This window comes from Lepidothrix coronata, unplaced genomic scaffold, assembly GCF_001604755.1.
Source record: "Lepidothrix coronata isolate B3197 unplaced genomic scaffold, Lepidothrix_coronata-1.0 Scaffold55, whole genome shotgun sequence".
Classification (NCBI taxonomy): domain Eukaryota; kingdom Metazoa; phylum Chordata; class Aves; order Passeriformes; family Pipridae; genus Lepidothrix; species Lepidothrix coronata.
This window is the reverse complement of record NW_016690235.1, coordinates 991,098-1,009,098: the sequence shown is the minus strand read 5'-3', so window position 1 is coordinate 1,009,098 and position 18,001 is coordinate 991,098. Positions and strand designations below refer to the sequence as shown.

General features: G+C 41.2%; 1 protein-coding gene across 2 annotated transcripts in view; it reads right to left on the bottom strand.

Moving 5' to 3' along the window:
• Positions 1-18,001, bottom strand: part of KIAA0368 (KIAA0368 ortholog) — a 61,011-nt gene that overhangs the window by 7,536 nt on the left and 35,474 nt on the right. For both annotated transcript variants that reach the window (XM_017816373.1, XM_017816372.1), the window contains exons 24-42: positions 17,440-17,563; positions 16,345-16,490; positions 15,234-15,288; positions 14,328-14,442; positions 13,324-13,389; positions 13,034-13,151; positions 10,944-11,111; positions 10,033-10,112; positions 9,175-9,280; positions 8,577-8,624; positions 7,483-7,604; positions 6,268-6,418; positions 5,308-5,373; positions 3,380-3,469; positions 2,833-2,899; positions 2,107-2,198; positions 1,947-2,013; positions 1,548-1,739; positions 397-605 (exon numbers count right to left, since the gene is read on the bottom strand). In XM_017816373.1, coding sequence (XP_017671862.1) covers positions 397-605; positions 1,548-1,739; positions 1,947-2,013; positions 2,107-2,198; positions 2,833-2,899; positions 3,380-3,469; positions 5,308-5,373; positions 6,268-6,418; positions 7,483-7,604; positions 8,577-8,624; positions 9,175-9,280; positions 10,033-10,112; positions 10,944-11,111; positions 13,034-13,151; positions 13,324-13,389; positions 14,328-14,442; positions 15,234-15,288; positions 16,345-16,490; positions 17,440-17,563 — 2,082 coding nt within the window. The remainder of the gene's footprint in view (positions 1-396; positions 606-1,547; positions 1,740-1,946; positions 2,014-2,106; positions 2,199-2,832; positions 2,900-3,379; positions 3,470-5,307; positions 5,374-6,267; positions 6,419-7,482; positions 7,605-8,576; positions 8,625-9,174; positions 9,281-10,032; positions 10,113-10,943; positions 11,112-13,033; positions 13,152-13,323; positions 13,390-14,327; positions 14,443-15,233; positions 15,289-16,344; positions 16,491-17,439; positions 17,564-18,001) is intronic.

Sequence of the window (18,001 nt, the reverse complement as noted above, 5' to 3'; positions counted from 1 at the left end):
AACCTTTGTACTCTGTTGCAAGAGGTAGTGGGGAAATATGCCCGTGACACCAATTGAGAGAAGCAATGTCTGTCTGTTTCCTCCTGTTCCTGTTGTAGAGGCTGCAAAGGACTAGGCTTCCACTCTGCACTGAACTGGCAGCAGAAGGGGGCCTTGCAGTGCCTCTGAGTACATGCTAGTACCCCTGAAAGCTAGAATATGGTGCAGTTGAAGTAGTCTAACTCCTAAAACAATCTCCTTATCTTCCCTGTTATTTGTGTCATCTGCTAAATGCAGGGCAAAAGGCAGACTCCGTAAGTTCTTACAGATGCTGCTCTGCAGCACGGAACATCCTGACTCAAGGGCCAGGTGGTACTGGGCTCACAGTGATCCATGAGCTGACAGTTTCCTCTTTACCTTCCCAGTCCAGGTTCTCCCTGGCAGGCCTTGCAGCAGCGCGGAGAGCACCATTCCCAGATGTGGCGGTACAAGGGAGCCTGTCTGCTTGGCAATTGATGCCATGGCAGCTGCTCCCTGGGCTTTCATCTTCCAGGACTGGGACTGCAGAGCCTTCTGGGTGATGGTTATCAACTCCTGCATATACAGTCTGATGCCACCTTGAGTACCTACACATCAAATGGAGGAAAACTGTAATTTTGCAACAAATCAAACAAAAATCTGATCTTATTAGGAAAAAAAAACCAAAAACCAAACCCACAAACAACAACTCCCCAACCCCCACTTCCCTAAAAACAAAACCCAAACAACCAGTTACAGATTTCTTGGGGGTTTTGGCCATGAAACACATCAGAAAAGACTACTTCAGGCAAAGGGGTGAAGAATTCCTCCCAGGCTAGTTGAAGATGGATTCACTTTCTAGGGGCTTCCAAAGAAAGTCTTTGGTGTGTATCTAGACATAGAGTTCAGCTCACTCCTTCCGTATAGCAAACACTAGACATTGTGTTAGCCTGTTTCTAAGGAATAGGATTTTTTTTTTCTTCTCAAGAACAGGTCACTAGAAAACCTTTTTGCAGCTCCCGATGACTGAGGGACCAGATCTGAAATCACATCACAGAAGGAGCCAGCAAAAAAATTCTATCATGCATCCAGATCTTCCTCTACAGACAGAACAGCCCTTTTATAGCATAGATTCATTCATTAAAGTTAAAACCACAGGTATTACCAGAGAGATCTCCAACCAGAGACACAGGCTCTGTAACTTTAGAGTGTGTCTCAGCCCTTAAAGGCTAGCATCAAAATTTCCAAAGATGTCCAGTTATCTGCACCATGATCAAGGCCATATTACAGTGGCATTCAGTGTCTCACAATCTTAAAATACTTCTTCCAACTCTGTCTGTCCATCCTTGTGATCAACACGCTTGTAATTATTTTATATATAGCCAGAGAAGCTAACCTTCATCCAAGAATTTTCAGCAAGGAAGAAAATGGAGAAAAATCTTCCCAAATCTTACTCCCAAAACTCTATTTTCCAAAATAGAATTCCAGAAGGCATGGTATTTCTTGCCCCATGTTTCCCCAAAAGCTTTAGAAGTCTTAACTCAACTTACCAGGTACATTTTCCTGCCAAACTTCAGTCCATAGAGCAGAATTCTCTTTCTCTCCTTTCTCTTCTTCAGGAACCTCATGCATTCCAAGAAAAGCCAACGGCAGCACATGCTTGGCATGGTTCTTGAGTACATCTGGGCTATAGCGTCCCATAGCATGCACAGTTAAAGCACAGCCTGCTCTGTAAACTGGCTCTGAAGGAGCAAAACAAGCCACATTATGACTGGAAAGCAGGAGTATCCTTTTAACTGCTTGGTCTGCCTCTTGGGAAGCAGAGTAAGGCACAGTATTGTATACCAATGCATAGGAATTACTCAGCCAAGCATCCCAATATAGAAATGTTTCTTTACTACCTTTTGCCAGGAACATTTTCTGCACTGAATACTCCAAAAGCAACGTACCTTCCTTTTCCATGTACCAACTGCTGAGTTTGTGCAGCAGCTTCTCAGTGCTACTGTCCCGGGAAGTCTGTAACAGGGAAGGGACTCAAATCACTCCAACACTTAAAAAAAATCCATCAGCAAAAGAGCAGGATAAAACCTAAAACCAACCCCAACTCACCCGGACTAGATGCCCCATAGCAAAGGCAAAGGACTTCTGTACCACGCTGTTGCGATCAGTCAGGCCACTAAGTAGCGCGCTCATAAGTTTGCCTGTTGGAAGAGACTCTGCTTTCTCAAAAGTGTCATGTTTTATTGCCATGGCAAGAATTACAATAGCCTGAACTTATGCGTTTTTTCCTCACTGCATATTTGTGAGGTTATAGGTCTGTCTGGTCCTCATGCTTAAACCAGTGCTAGTGTTTCGCACACCTTGACTGATAATGTTCCTATACCCAGCTGATCATGCTTTCAAGCTTTATTCCTATTTCGCAGCACAAAGGCGACCTTCTTTCTATTAGCAAATCACAATAAATTGCAAAAAGGAGACCCAATGAGGCAAAGTCCTTGTTTATGGTGCTCCCATAGCTCAAGTTGAGGAACAAATGCTTATTGACAGTGAAGCACTAACACAGGGATTGTTAGTCTGCTCCAAGAGAGTTGAGAGATATTTTTGTCTGTTCCTGCTGGGTGCCAGTGAATTTCCTCAACTCCTTCCTCTGCCTCTTCCACCTTGGTGAGGTACTTAACACCCCCAGGACCCACTCCCTCAAACAAAAAAGGTAACTTCAAACAGCTCTCTGAGGAAGATACACATGTAAAGATCATTCATGTGATAAAATCAAGGGAGGAAATACCACAGCAACAAAAAGCACCTGTAAAATCTGACACTGGAAACAAACCTTACCTGAATAAGGCGTTAAGTCTTGAGGGCACTGTGTGGTTAATGACACAATCACGCTGGCACAGCCTCCCTGGAAGATTGCAAAGGAAAACAAAGGTAAGATAAAACAGTATTAGCTCCTGGTTATTACTGTTAATACTTGCTGGAGTACTACATGCATTTGTATGACCTGATCTAGACCCACTCAGCCTCTACCCTGATAGGCCAAGGGTTGACACAGTAAAACAGGTTGTAAAAAATGAATGACAAGAATTGAATTAGAAAGTGAAAAAGGACCCACACTCAAGACAGATGGCCCTGGAAGATTTACAATCAAGAATAACCTTCTGCACTCAAGTGTCACAGCAGCCATGTAGCCCAGGGGAGGTTAGGGCAGCACACCTTCAGAAAAGTGATGTAGTGGGTTGGGACTCAGATGAAAAATTATTCCATTTGGAGATGAAGAAGGGAATACAGAGAATTGTCATAGTAACTACGGTTCTTTTGACTATGTCTTTTAAAGTGACAGCTTGGTCTCATTCATACTGAACTATTAAAACCAAAGACATACCTTTGTGCCAAGGCCTACTCCACTTTTGATCAGTTCACACAGACGAGGAACCAGCTCACCCAGGACGGACACATCCAAATACTGCAAGCTCTAGAGAAAGGCAAGGGATGAGAAAGAGGGGAAAAAATGAAAAAACAAAAAAAAAAGGTAATGGTGGCAGATTTAAGCTGGTGTACTTCCACCTGAGACTGCCTCAGCACTAACGGCTGGTCCTCAGCTGAACTGTGAGTTTGCTGCACTATGAGAAGAAGCCACCACAAAGTGGCTTCCACCACACAGAGCTCTTGTCCCACTTCTCTGCTGAGCTGACCCGGCTAAAATCATCATTTACTGGAACTGATGTACTCCTGCACTCCAACCCTTCAGAAAACCTGAAAGTAACAACTAGCAAGAACTCATTTTGGAGAGAGAAAGAGCTGTAGAGGTGTGCTTATCTCAGGACAAATCCCAACATTTCCCCAACTGTCTGAAACCAGAAAGCAGTAACGTATCCAAACCAGACAATGAAATGAAACCAGCCAAGACAGTTTTTAAACAGGTCAAGACAAATAAGTGGTATAAGTGACATAAGGCTACAAGAGGGATATTACTGGTATAATTTCTAACCTGCTATACTTAAAAATGCCACTGGGCAAAAATAGAAAGCCTCATGTTACCAGCACACTGTCTGCAGAGGGGAGATCCAATCTCTAGCAAATTCAAGGATCGCATACTAAATGAAGGCAACTCTTTCTGAGCTTCAGAAGTCAGATCAGCTGTTACTGCCCCCCCTCTGGCACTGGTAAAATGAAGGGAATACTCCATATAATCTCTCAGCCAGCCCCAGAATATAGAGAAGGTTGCTCATAAGCCAGGACATCTTCACACTACTCCAGAGAAGACATTACTATCTCTCCCCTCCCCTAGGAAATCCCAATCAATAATCAGGGCACCACAACTGCTCCCTGAGGGCTGGCAGAGGAGAGTTATGTCCTGGAGGAGGGACAGCAGCAGCTGCTGCAGCCTGTGGGGTGGCAGTGAGGCACTTTTACATGGAGCCTTTCATTCCCAACTACTTTGCACACTATTTATAGAAAGGCTTTCAGCTGATATCAAACCTCAGCTCCACATACTGTTTTGTACGCGAGGGCTCACTGCTCTTATTTTTCCATAAGGAGAGCAAATAAAGAATAGCTCCGTTGGCTATGCTTCTCCTAAAACTTGCTCAGCAAACCCCTACCTGCCCACATGCCCCTGGCTGTTTGCAGTGCCTGAGCAGAAAAGAGGGATCTTTTCTTTGGGAAGGGGCAGATTCTTACAGAGGACAGGTTGTTCCAGCAGGACAAATCCTCCAGCACAGCATTTGGGCATCAGCAACTCCTCCTCCAGCAGGAGGAAACTACAGTGCCAAACACCAGCAGCTGACTCTGCGTTCAGTGGTATCTACACTTTCCCTAAATATCTCCACCACCAAAGCATCAGCAAGGCCTAGGTAGGGATATCCAAGGCATCACAAGGCAATGGCTGAACAGCATTTGTGCCTTAAGAACAATGACTATCATCAGTTGGAGGCCCAGGTGAGAAGTTGGTTGTGGAATAGTGGGCCAGAGACGAAGACAAGTGTTAGCTAGCATAATCCAGAACCAGTTGAGCCCCTATCCAAAGAAGAACACTTGAAGGATGCCCTCTTCCTCAAAGCAGGCAGGTCTTCAGGCGGAAAAACAATCCATTCAACTCCAAATGGAGCCAAGACTACTCACAACTGATCTGAGGAGCAAGCACTGGTGACAGGATGAAAAGTCAGTACATGAAAAAGGAAGTGGACAGCCACATGGAGATGTGATAATAAAACGAACCCTGTAGAGGTATTCTGTAAAGCTCCCATTTAAATTCCTACTCTTCTCCTACAACATATTTTACACTGGAATCCTTCTGAAACAAGAACTTACCATGTTAATGGTTTCCATCATGGGAGATGACTTAACAGCACTAAGTCTGGCATTATCCATTGCAGTCTGAAAAAAAAAAAACAACAAAAAACCCAAAAACCAGTAAAAAACCCCAAACAAAACCAAATGTAAATGCAACATGAAAACCGTGGAAAGGGTAACATCAGCTGTAACTCACTACCTCACACCACTTCAGATGCATACAGACAGAAAGCAATTATGCCTACAGTCCATGAATGTTCCCCTTTCAGACGAAGACAGATGTTCTAGCTGGAGTACAGGAGCTAAACCATGCAGTTCTGCTATCACATGAATGGAGAAAAAAACCAACAGATGGAAGGAAAGATGGAGAGAGGGGAGAGAGGGGGAAAAAATCCCACTCTGAACTACTGTTCACTCTCTTCTCATTTGCAAAGTGCTAAGTTTTACCCTTTTCCCTCTCCACAATGAAATAAGCTAAATTTGCTTCTGAATAGTGGGTTTCCACCACTTCCTCAGAAGACTGTATTGATAAATTAATATGGTTCTTTGAGAAAGATTAAAGGACACCATGCTGACAACATCCTCCTCCAGCACACTTCGCTATTGTATACCTTCTAATTTAAGTTAAAAGAAGTCCTGAAGTTAATCCCTTGGGAAAAACAGCAGTGACATTTAACAACAGTTTTTACTAAGATTGTTTTTTACTTTCTGAAATGTGTAGTGGTCTAGGGAATAATAATAAAAAAAAACAACAAAAAAACAAACAAACAAAAAACCCCAAACCCCACAATCCTTCGAAAAACCTCCCACATTTGTCCAGTAATATTGCAATGATCAATTTTAGTAATTTAATAGCTATTTCTCTTTGCATCTTTGAACACCTCTCAACTAAATCTGCTATTTTTCTGTTTACTGAATGAAGCTTAAATCTTTGTTATCTCTGTTCTGTTGATACTTTCCCATTATAGCTGCACTTACTTTCTCTTGATCTGTTGCAGAAAAACTCAAATAATTGAGGACTTGAGGCTCCAGCACACTCAAGGATTCCAGCAGGGCTGGGATAAGTTTTGGTGCATGAGGTTTCAGCATAGATCCAGCACTTTTACTGATCTTCACAAGAGTGTTAATGCTGGAAAAAAAATTAAAGGGAAGGTCAAAAGAGAAACACACAGACTGAACTGAAAAACTGGTCTACTGTAGTCCAGATGCAACAATATAAATCTACCTGCAAACAAAAGTATATGTATTTTTCTGCTTAAGCAAAGTCATACCCTAGCCCTGAGCTTCCAACTGATGTTGGAAGCCAAACTCTGGCCAAACTAAACAAAGAGACAGTACTGCAGACAGATGTACAAAAAATAACACATTCTCATGTTTAAAGAAGTGCTGGGCAAAGTCACCCAGAGACATCCATTGTTTCTGTCCAAGAAAAAATGAATTCACAATGATCTATTCAAATCCCACTTGTCAAATGCAGACCGACCAAATCTCTCATGCTGCATTTTGACAAAGGGTTTTCATATATTCAGAAGGGATGAAAAAAAACTCAGGAAATATTCACTATCATTTGTTAGGAGCTGTCTTACCTTACTAGTAATTATTTTTGCAAAGACCAGCTAGCTACACTCCAAGTCTGAGCCACTGAGCTACACCCCAGTTTTTCTGTCCTTCAAGCAAATGAAGGAGTAAACAAGGTTACAAATTGATAAGCATATAAAGTCCCTACACATCAAAGGACCTTGAACTGTTACAAGACATAAAATGTATTTGAACAGCATGACCAAATGCGGTCTCATCTGGGATGTGAACTGTCAATACTCAGAACCAGTTATGAAATCAGACCTGGCTGTTTGAAGAACTACCATGGGATTTTTCATTTGCATGCAGAACAGATATGCCAGTCCCAAAGGACAGCTTTAGCAGAGCACACAGCTTGCAGATCAGTTTGCTGTGAAAAAAAAACTTCCTGTTGGGAACTGAACCTGGGCATTTGCGGAGAGGCCAGATACTGTCAAAGACAGGCAGAGTTCTCAGATCTGCTATTTAAACTCAGAGAGAAACGACTCAGCAGGAAAGCTCTTTTGGGAAACAACTCGTCACTTCAAACACAAAGAACATTCTGCAACTCGGTTGGGTCTGTTTGGGACAAATCACGACACAACTCCCGGCAAACTTATATGATACAAAACTAACCTGAGAGATCGGACTTCAGCAACTGTGCTTACTATGCCTTTGTCCAGGAGGCAAGGAAGCAACACAGCTATTGTCTTCTGACCTGCTGCTCCTTTAGAGGGATCACACATTTTCACACAGACCTGAGGACAGGCGAGAATCAGCGTTGCAAACATGTACAAACCTCCCCCTCAGATACATTAAAGCACTTCCTCCTTCAGTCAGAAGGCGGCAACAGCAACTAGAGAAACTGCTGACAGCCAAATCCAGGCTGTTACACCTTCATCCTCCTCTCCAAAAGGTACTTAAATCCTAAAACACATCCCTAAAACAGGTTTCAACTACAGTCAGCTTCCAGAAAACGCATATTAAGAGCCTAACAGGCCTTGAGCTGAATCTGGATGAAGAGATGAATCAAATGACTTCTCAGCTGAGGGATAGCCTATCTCAGCCACAGGGATTCAACCATTCCATAGGGTAGAGCAGCAAGTGCCAGATCAGAACAGATTCTGCAATTGCAACATTTTGTGACAACATTTTTGGACCAGATCCTCACTTGTAGCATTAAGATGTCATGCATTGTGAAGGCTGTGATTTCAAATAATGCGACTTTTTTACAGGACTACCAAACAAAATATTAAGGGATATGGGTACTACACCCAATAAATCTTGTCAGTAACAGCACTAGACAGTGAAGAACGTATTCCATTATTCTGTTTCATACCACTGAGGTTCTACAAGGCTTGGTCAACTAGATGAGTCAGCCTAGGTCAACTGCTGAAGTTACAAGAAATCCTACCCCTAAATGAGGGAAAACCGGCAAAGACTAAAAAACCCCAGTTCATTTTATCCTTCCTTTGCTTGTACAGAACTTAACATCACATTATCCACAAGCAACAGAACTTCACCAGCATCAACAAAAGTACAGGGCAGTATGTGGTGATGCTTATCTAGGGCTATTCAGATTTTCACAACTGCATCTTACATTAGAGACCTTTTCAAGATAACAGACTGTGGTAAACAAGTACTCCTGCAGATACGACAGTGAACAATTACCTGACATCATAACCATACATGCCTGGCTACATGTGCATATGATGAAATAAGAGTTTTACCTTGCTCAAAGTTTTTAGGGCTAGTTCTGCTGCCTTTCGAACAGTCTCCTAAAAGAGAAGTCAACAATCATTGCCGCTATTTTTATTTCTTCTATAGAATGATTAATATTAATTGATAAGTGTAACACTAGTACTGACACACCTATCTTCATGGCCAATACTTAATATAACATCTTTAAAAGAAATTTTGGCTTTGGTCCATCTGAATATCTGGTACAATTAACACATCAACACAGATCAAACCTGGAAGGACCCCAAGACTCTGACTTCATATATGCAAGTCATATAAGCAGCCCAAAATAAATGTTTCTATATTCAATTGTTAAGGAAATACTTGGGAACTATTTTATATCCAGGAAAAATCCTGAATCATCAAGAATAAGCACAGTAGGAACAAAACTCAACATTTCAAATACAGAATTTCCAAGGTGGCATGGAAATTTTAACTGCAAGGAGCTTGAATTTCTTCTGCTTAATACTCAAAACTCCCACTTGCTTCAAGTTGACTTGTCAGGGAATCTCTCTTTAAACATCTCAGAGCTTGATCACTGTACCACTTTTGGTTGGAAGATTCCTGTTCAATTCTCAGTTCCATTACCTTAATGTCATCTTGCACTCTGAACAGGATTTCCCAGATCTCTGGAAGCTTGTCTATAATGTCATCCAAAGGTCTTCCTCTTAGTAAGTCATTTAGTGCCAGACAGCTGCAAACAAGGAATTTTATTTCTTTCACACAGTGTACTTACTTGATATAGGTATATACATAGCTATGTTTAAAAATATAAGTAAATGGTTAAAAAAAAATGACAACTGTTTCACATTCTTTATTTTCCCCAAACCCTAAATCTACTCTATCAAAAGATCATCTCCTTAGCAGAGAAAAAAATGTTCAGTCATTCGGGTAAAACCTGAAACCACTGACAGCAAATGAGAAAGGCTCTGCTGTGATGAAAATTGCTATTGCAAACATTCCAGTTATAAAATTGTTTTAGATTTCTTCTCTGTAAGTACAGGATAAGAAGAAAACAAAATGGTATAAAGTCTGGAATTGAAATTAAAATGAAAGTTTTCAATAGAGCGTCACCACAAACTATTAAAAACAAAAAGTGGTTTATTAAAAATGGCATCCTGCTGCCAAATATGCAATTGTCATACTGACAATTCTAAGAGAAAGCAATATTTCAGGACCAAGGATAGGCAAGAACTTTTTGACCAGAAAACTCATTCTTCGAACGTTGCTTAGTATCAAGCTTCATGTAATAAAAGATTTTAGGCTCAGTTACACAAATAGCTTCAAGATTGTATCACGCTTCAAAGGCAAGCTACAAAGCTGGCCTCTATCTTGATGAATGGATGTGTCCTCTTTCCCCTCTCAGCTTCTCCAGGCTAATAAGTTTATGGTGAAGAAGAGAAAATAACAGTTCAAAGACAAATCTAATACTTTTTCTAGCAATACCTGGATTCCCTGATCCTCCACAGACTGCTTGTTAAGTTACTGATCAAATCCTCGAGAATTTCCTTCATGTACTTATCAACCTATTATTAAAAAAGGAAAAAATCATGAAATAAGCATGGGCTATGCATCCTTGTCCTATAGTCTATAAAAAGAGAGTACTTTTGTATAATACAACCTACTTTCAGCCACATTAGATGAACTACTTCTTGCCAGAGCTGTGCAAACTTACTCTAACTGTGCTTTAGACAAGCCTTTCTCTGCACTGCTTGAGCACTTAATGAGTCTCTCAAAGCCTTTACCAACTGCACTGTTAAAATGCAGCACCAAACATGTATTCCCATGAGAAGCAATTTTGCTTTGATGAGGGATCAGAGTGAATGATTTCACATTAAGAGCAGCTTTCCTAGGAGAAAATATTTGCAAACCCCATTCCAAGCCTTGCAGAACCTGAGCAAGGGCTTCTTATGAAAATCACTTATTCTTGAAATATATCTGGGAGGAGTTCTCCTCAAACTGATGGAGCAGTCTCCCTCCATGGGCTTCCTCCCACTTACAAGTGGAGGAATTATATTTAGATGCTCTTGTTTAGGAAGGCATCTTAGGTCATAAGGATTCATGAAGAGCTTATCATAAGCAAGATCAAAGCAATATCGAAGTGTGGAAAGACTCCATTTTAAGTAAACCATAAATTTTAATACTTGCACAAACAAGGTCTGCAATATTGTTTCACATACAAGAGGCAGTGCAAAACCTCTGCGCATTGCCCAGCTCATCCACGGATTCACACACCTCTTTCTCTGTAGGACAGGACCTTACCCCTTTCTGCACAAGATCCAACTGTCCCAAGAGGATCTCTGACACACTGCTGGCTTGCAGTAAATCTACCACTCCCCACTGTACTGTTCACTCACCACAGACTTGTCAGTGACCAAGGCATTCCAAATGCTGGTCATTGCCTGTCGAATGCCCAAGTTGGGGTCAAACTGGTAGCGGTAGAGCCGGGGAAGAAGTTGGGGCAAAAATGGAGCCAGCTGCTCTCCAGCCTTGGCAGCTATCACATTGAAACCAAAAGCTGCTCCCTGAAATGATGACAAAGGAGTATTTGTTAAACCACTCTGCTTACTCACTCAGTTACTGCTCCTGGGCAACCACAGTCAGGGGCAAACTTGACTGACATAGTGTAGATTTAGACCAAATCAAGAGGACTAAAATGGTACTAGAATTGGCCCATCCTCAGTGCTACAGTACCAGTGATCTCAAGCATACAATCACACTAAGTAGACAACATAGTACTACTTCTCTCTCTTCTTCTTCTCTCCAGTCTCTCCAATCTCTTCTCCTTCTCTCCAATCTTTATTTCAAGACACTGATTGACCTACCTCATTTGCAAAAGTGGTACTGGCAAATTAAAACTATGAAGATTTAAATATGTTCTTTCAAAAGATTCTTTGTCAGCAAAACTGGTGAAGCTGGGCCACTGCTTCCCTAAAACTCTGCTGCATTTATAAGAATTAGAATAACATAGGAATGGAAAAACTAAAACAACTCCACTTTAGATCTAGAATCTCAAATTTTTGAGGATTATAATTTTTCATCTGTCCATATTTACTTTAAACTCAAGTATTCTTCTATGATCTCTTGTTTCCCCAACTGTCAGTTCCACTGTCAATTCTAATACAGTGGAACTGATGCTTGCCTATGAAATCCCATGAGATTTTGCCAGATAGGCCAAGAAGAAATTACTCAATGTAGGCAGTGCAGTGACTGCCTCTAATGACTTATGTTTCCTGACTTGCAGTGCCAAAAGCTGACACTCAAAACCCCACACTAGGGATTTCACAGGACAGGATGTGCTGTCTGGGTTAGTTTAGTCAAGCAAGAGCAATAAAGCCACACTCTCCGTTATGACTCCTGCTGTGAAGAGCAAGAAGTTGTGGAAAGCAGAAGGAAAATGAAGGCATCACCTGCAAGGCCCTGAACAGGGGGCTCTGCCCAACTCTCAAGGGGTTTAGAGCACAGGCTTTCAGATACTCCCCTCAACTTCAGTGACTCTGCAAATTCTTCAAATGCCAGAGCTCAGCATACACTTGCTGAGTGGATTTTCGGGACTCATCCTGGCTGGTGAAATTCCACAAGGGTCAGGAAACTATGTTCTATGTTCTCGTGCTTCTGAAGTCCCGGTGCAAAGACAAGGAAGCCTTGAAAGATGTTACTGACTTGCCAAACTCTGGATGAAAGCTAGGACTTGTTTTTTGCACTAAGTGATGTTACCAGAGACTCAAAATCTTAGGTAGCAAGCATGGAAGAGCACAAAAAGTGCAGTATAGCAGAGGGAGCTACATGAGTCTTCTGCATGCAAGCACACAAAAGGTGCTCTGCCTGCTCCCAGAGACAGAATAAATTCTTCCATGCTTCTGTAAAGCCAGTGCAGAGTCCCCATGTTAAAGCTCTGAAGTATACTAAAATTTTCAAATTTATGATGCTTCTTTTTTCAGCAGGAAGTGGATCCCACAGTATTTTGGCTTTGTTTAAGGTCCCAGCAGCTTTAAAATATCAAAACTTCAGAACTTCAGTTAAAAAAGGATACTTTCAACAACAGTGCTTTTTAGCAACCTACTGCTGATTATTTTTTCCTCTGCCCCTTTGTGACCAGGGTCACTTTTCTCTGGCATCTGAAAATTCATGCAGTTTTGAAAACATTACCACCATTTGAACACACTAAGACCTGTCTTCTAAGCACATTCAAAAAATAAAAGGATCACAGTTGATTCAGAGGGGGACTTAGGATTATATGAACACTCGGATACCAATGTTTTGTAAGGATTTCAAGTAATCCTAATTTTTTTTCTCAGGCTGGTAAATTTGCCTTTGTCCTGACACCAAAGCATCAACACCCTCTCCATGCAGTTATCCATAAAACATGTAACCAAAGCCAGAGAAATGCAGTTGTTGATTCCAGAGTTCACAGTGGAATGGAAGTTGTATGAAAGCAGAGAATTACCTTCCGAGAATTCCACATGGCATGATGGTTGGCCAGGTTCATGAATTTGTACACCAGGTCTGGCTGATTAAGATCACTAGCCAGTGAACAAAGCTCCTTGTAGGTAGAAAGACCTTGACTTTAAAAAGCAGAAGGGAAATGAGTGTCACTATGTTTAGCTACACAAATACTACAATACCTAATAACTGAGAGAACAAGAAGGAGCAAAAAGCTCAGGAAGCAGATTTATAAGCAAAGGAATACTGTTTCAGCACTGACTGTGTCTGTATTGAAACTGTCAGTAAACTTACCCATCTGGGGTTTTGCTCAGACCACCCTGAAACACCACAGTTTCTCCAGTCATCTCATGTTTGGCTCTGATAGAAAAGAGGTCCAATATTAGCTTTACCAAACTCTACCCTTGAACAGACTGCACACTACAGAACAAGTAATTTATTTTCCTTTAATTAACTCAGTAACTTGACATTCTTTCAGTTCCAATCCCACAAAAGAACATACAGTTGTGCAAAGCCATACACATCGCAAGGCATCTCATTAACCTGTGTCATCTGTAATGTTAAGGAGAGTTGCAGCAAGTGAGAGTTTTGCTGTGCAGTCAGAAGGTAAAAAGTCAAAACACTGAATGTTGGATTTTTACTTCTGCTCAGACAGCCATATAATGGACTGCAAATCTCTATTTCAAAATATAAAAATACCATTCCCATTCATCTAGTTTCTTCCTGTTTATCACCAATGAATCTCTACACTACCAGCCTAGGTTTTTTCACAGTGGCCAAACCCACACCAGGTTAAGACAGCAGTAGGCTGTTAAAGAGCATTTCCAGCACTGACCAACACAGAACTCATGGCTAGTGATTAAGACCAGCATTTTTCCCACTAAAGCTGGCAAGTGACCATTAACAACACTTTCTCAGCAACAGGTGCATTCCAGGCACAAGCAAGTCCCCCTTCCGCAACATTCACGATGTGCAGAGTTGCTGCAAGTAGTCATTGTTCTCTGCAGTTACACAATGCAGCAAGTAGGAAATCTAATCAAACCCCAATTGATTTGAACTGCTTGAATCAGGACTGAAACATTATTTTGAAGCTTTGTGGAAAGGAACAAAACCAGAACAACTTCAGTCACAAAAAAAATCTAAGCTGAATTAAGAAATGTCCCAATTTGACTCTCAGGGAATGGATATTGGCTTGCCCTTGGCGACAAAACATCTCTTTCCACAAAAAAACAACACTTTTGTTCCCATAAAACACATAGCTCAGAGTACTCTCACACAGTGTTCTGAGTTCACTGTACCTTTTCCCAGTCATAAGGGTATCAACAAGAGTAGTGACCAGCTCTTGCTGATCCTGTTCACTTCCTAGTTCATATATCAGCCCAAGACCTTTTGAAGCAACATCTTGACTAAGCTCTGCAAGAGATTTTACAAAGTAAAATTAAAGATAAGCATGTAATTAAGCAGCACACAAATTTAAAAAAACAAGGTTCAACCAAAATCAATACATAGCAAACGCGGAACTGTACTGCCGTTCACAGCTCTCCATTTTAGAGCAGATCTAGTCTGTCAAGACACAAACTTTGCATTCTGAAGCAGCAATTTGTTCTGAAGGCATAAACCCCATGAAGTTAGGTGACATCTTCATGTAAATACTGTTACTGCAGGTTTTGACATAGCAAGGAGAGTTCCAAGAGCCGGAGATATTCTGACACGCTGCTGGCACTCTTAAGTCCAGCAACATTAATGGTAATACTCTCTTCCACTTTGGTGAGATTTGCACAGATTGCTGGATGCCACCCTTTCCACTAGCTGCCATCACAGGTAGCAAAATGTACTAGTTTGAAGAGGTCTCAGAGCTCCTGTCCACGCAGAACTCTGTGATACACACCCTGTTGCCCAAAGCAGAGTAGAAGTAGCACCACTGAACAATTTCTGTTATTATAATCTGGAGGGGCAAAAGCAGAGAAATATTTGTGCTTGTTTACCAAAACACACAAAAAAGTTGTGCTTCTTATCTCTGCACGTGGTGCCTAGAAAAGAAATCATTCCTATTAACATCAGAAATGGGACTTTTCTACCTACAGTCATCTTTCAATGCTGACTGACAGAGAGGGTGTAGTTGACTTTTTGCCTGTTCAAAGATTCCCCCCATTCTGTTAAAAGCCCATCAAAAGACACAACTCTTAAGATGTGATAGTACTTACCATCACTATCTGACAGAATTGAAACAAATGCACTTTGAATATCCTTGAGATGAGACTGTAAGATGAGAAAAGGGTCATTATTTTGGATCTTTTGTCTGGTCTCCAGGCAAGTTCCTAACAAATAAAAAGAGGCTACTCTATCAATGGAGCTGTTTATTTGACCTACACCTACGACAAGAACTGCCCTTCTTTCCTGATTAGTGAGTAACAGCCTGACACTCACAAAAGGTAACAGCTAATGGTAGAGCACCTTTTTACAGCTACCATGCCATTAGGAAGCCATATTTTATTTGCCTTGCCTAATACCTGGCAGCAGTGCATCGTAAATCTGCCTTGCAGCCAGATGGGGCCTTCTTCAACTTAAAACTAGTGAGTTTTGCTACCCCTCACAAGGTGCACTGTTTAGGTAACTGTAATATGCACAGGCTTTTACATGTAACAGCTTACATTTGCAAAGCACCTATTGCCCCAAAGCTCTTTATCATTACCTGAAGAGCACACAATGGTTACATGGTCCCATCAGTCTCCAGTACCTCTATACAGAGAGAGGACATTTTGGTTGGGAATGCATTATTAAGTCCCTGTATAGGACCTTTCACACTCTCTCATTACAGACGGGCACCTTAAATATGAGGCTTTCATCAAGGTGTACCAAAAATACACCATACATGAAGCACATCATAACTGCTCCCAGGTACCAAAGTTGTGATAAACTACGTGAAACAAATTAGTCCAGTTCTCCCCCTTCTTCCACTCCTAGGTCTCCTTTTATGTTTTCCAAATATGAATCCTAGAAACTATACAGACACCAACTTCTTCTTCCCAAGAGAAGATGTACTGCTACTTCATCTTACAACAGCAATCTATGCTGAGCTTACTCTGACTTGAGTGCAAGTCAGATGTTTACAAAGGTGACAAACAGCCTTGTTCATCTGCCAGTTAGTCTGTTCCTCTATTCATAGAAGATAACCCATGACTCAAAAAGACCTCAATAAGGAGGGCACAAGCACTGGGGGAAAAGAGGCAGTGAAGGGGAAGAAAGGGACAGAAATGAGGCAAGAAGCAAAATTAGGGACAAGGAGCCAGTGTTAGGAAAAGGCATATTTCTTACCTTAATTGCTTTGTGTGTGCTCAGCTTCTTCACCATTGACAGAAGCCAGATGCAAGCTGCCTGCCTAGTGTGCGGGTTAGGGCTGATGATGTGCTTGTTCAAAATAAGGTCTAGGACCCAGGGAACCACATCATTCACTTTCAAATCTATATGAAAGAGAGAAACGTGGAGGGGAGAGGGGAGCTTTGAGAATCATCCATACCCATTTTTAATGACAAAATAATGTGCAGCAGCAATGAAAAACCTATTAAGTCCATGAGTACTCAGGTGACACCTCAATCTCTGCTTATTTAGGAAAAGCCTTCACTGGAGTCACTGGAAAGTATTTCTCCTACTAAAAACACTGTGTCCTCCTAACCCTTCATGAATGTGTTCCAGAGCCTGTGGCCAAGAAGAGCTACCATTTATATTGCCTAAAACTCAGGGTGCTACTTTTTTTTTTTTTTTTGTAAGGACTCAAAAATTTCTGGAGCAATGGCAGGGTTTGGTATCTACCCCATGCTGTACATGCTCAGCTTTGTGTACACTAGAGATCTAAGACCACTCTCACAACATTAAAACACGTGTTTGCAGGTCTGAGGCTGATATTTACACCCGTCTGGTTTGAAGCTAGCATTTTCTCATGCTTGTATTCCAACAGTACACAACCTTAGTTCTTACACACAATTTCTGCATTTACTGCATGGAAATGCCACTTAATCATATCACTGGAAGGTGTTGGAAAAACACTTGCAATATAATTTTATAACCCTATTTTCCAGTGCAGGCTTCAAAATGTCACTTTAAAAGATTTGTGTATGCTAAGAACTAACCCAACATGGCAAACTAATGAGAAAAAATAAAAAAAATACAGAGTCAAGCAGCAATTAATTACATTTCATTAAGAAGCTATTTAAACAGCCTACGACATAATGTCTTCTACCCTCTGAGCAGATGGACTTGAAGAGGTGAAATGACCTGTATATAATACCATATACAAACACAAAATGTCTCTTATGTCTACTGTTATAAACCAAACACCACAGAAGTGAAGTTATGGAGCCCAGTGTTAGTCCAGATGTTTCCCAAATCAGCCCCCACATTAGGAAAGCCTACCTGAAGGAGGGATATATTCCTCCTCTGTGACTGTCCATGCATCACGTGCAGCCACTGAGCTGGTTCCTACTGCAGCACTGGTAATGGCTTCACCAACTGTGAACTGCAGTTCTATTTGTTTGGCCTGAAAAACACATCAGGGCATTAAGGACAGTACTAACTAAACGCACATCAAAATTTTGGTAATTAATATACAAACACACAGTCCCTGTCCCAATCCCAATTTTCAGCACTAATTTGCAGTAAGATCACTATTTTGGTGAGCTTCTGACCCACTGAAATTGATGGAAAAAGAGGTCAAACTCTCCAAAAAGAATGGTAAAAGTTAAAATTTTCACATTTTTTTTAATCCATACCTCCTACAAAGTATTGAATAGTCTCTGCATAAGTTCAAATTACTGAAAAGAAAGAACTGGATAAACAGGATGAAAACAAAACAGTTAGAATGAGACTGCCAGTGATTAATGAAAATTACTGTGGCTTTGTTAATAGTACATAGTAGTAAGAGTCTCCTGTAATTCCATCCAGAAGCTGATCTCTTAAAAGATGCAGAAAACTCTTC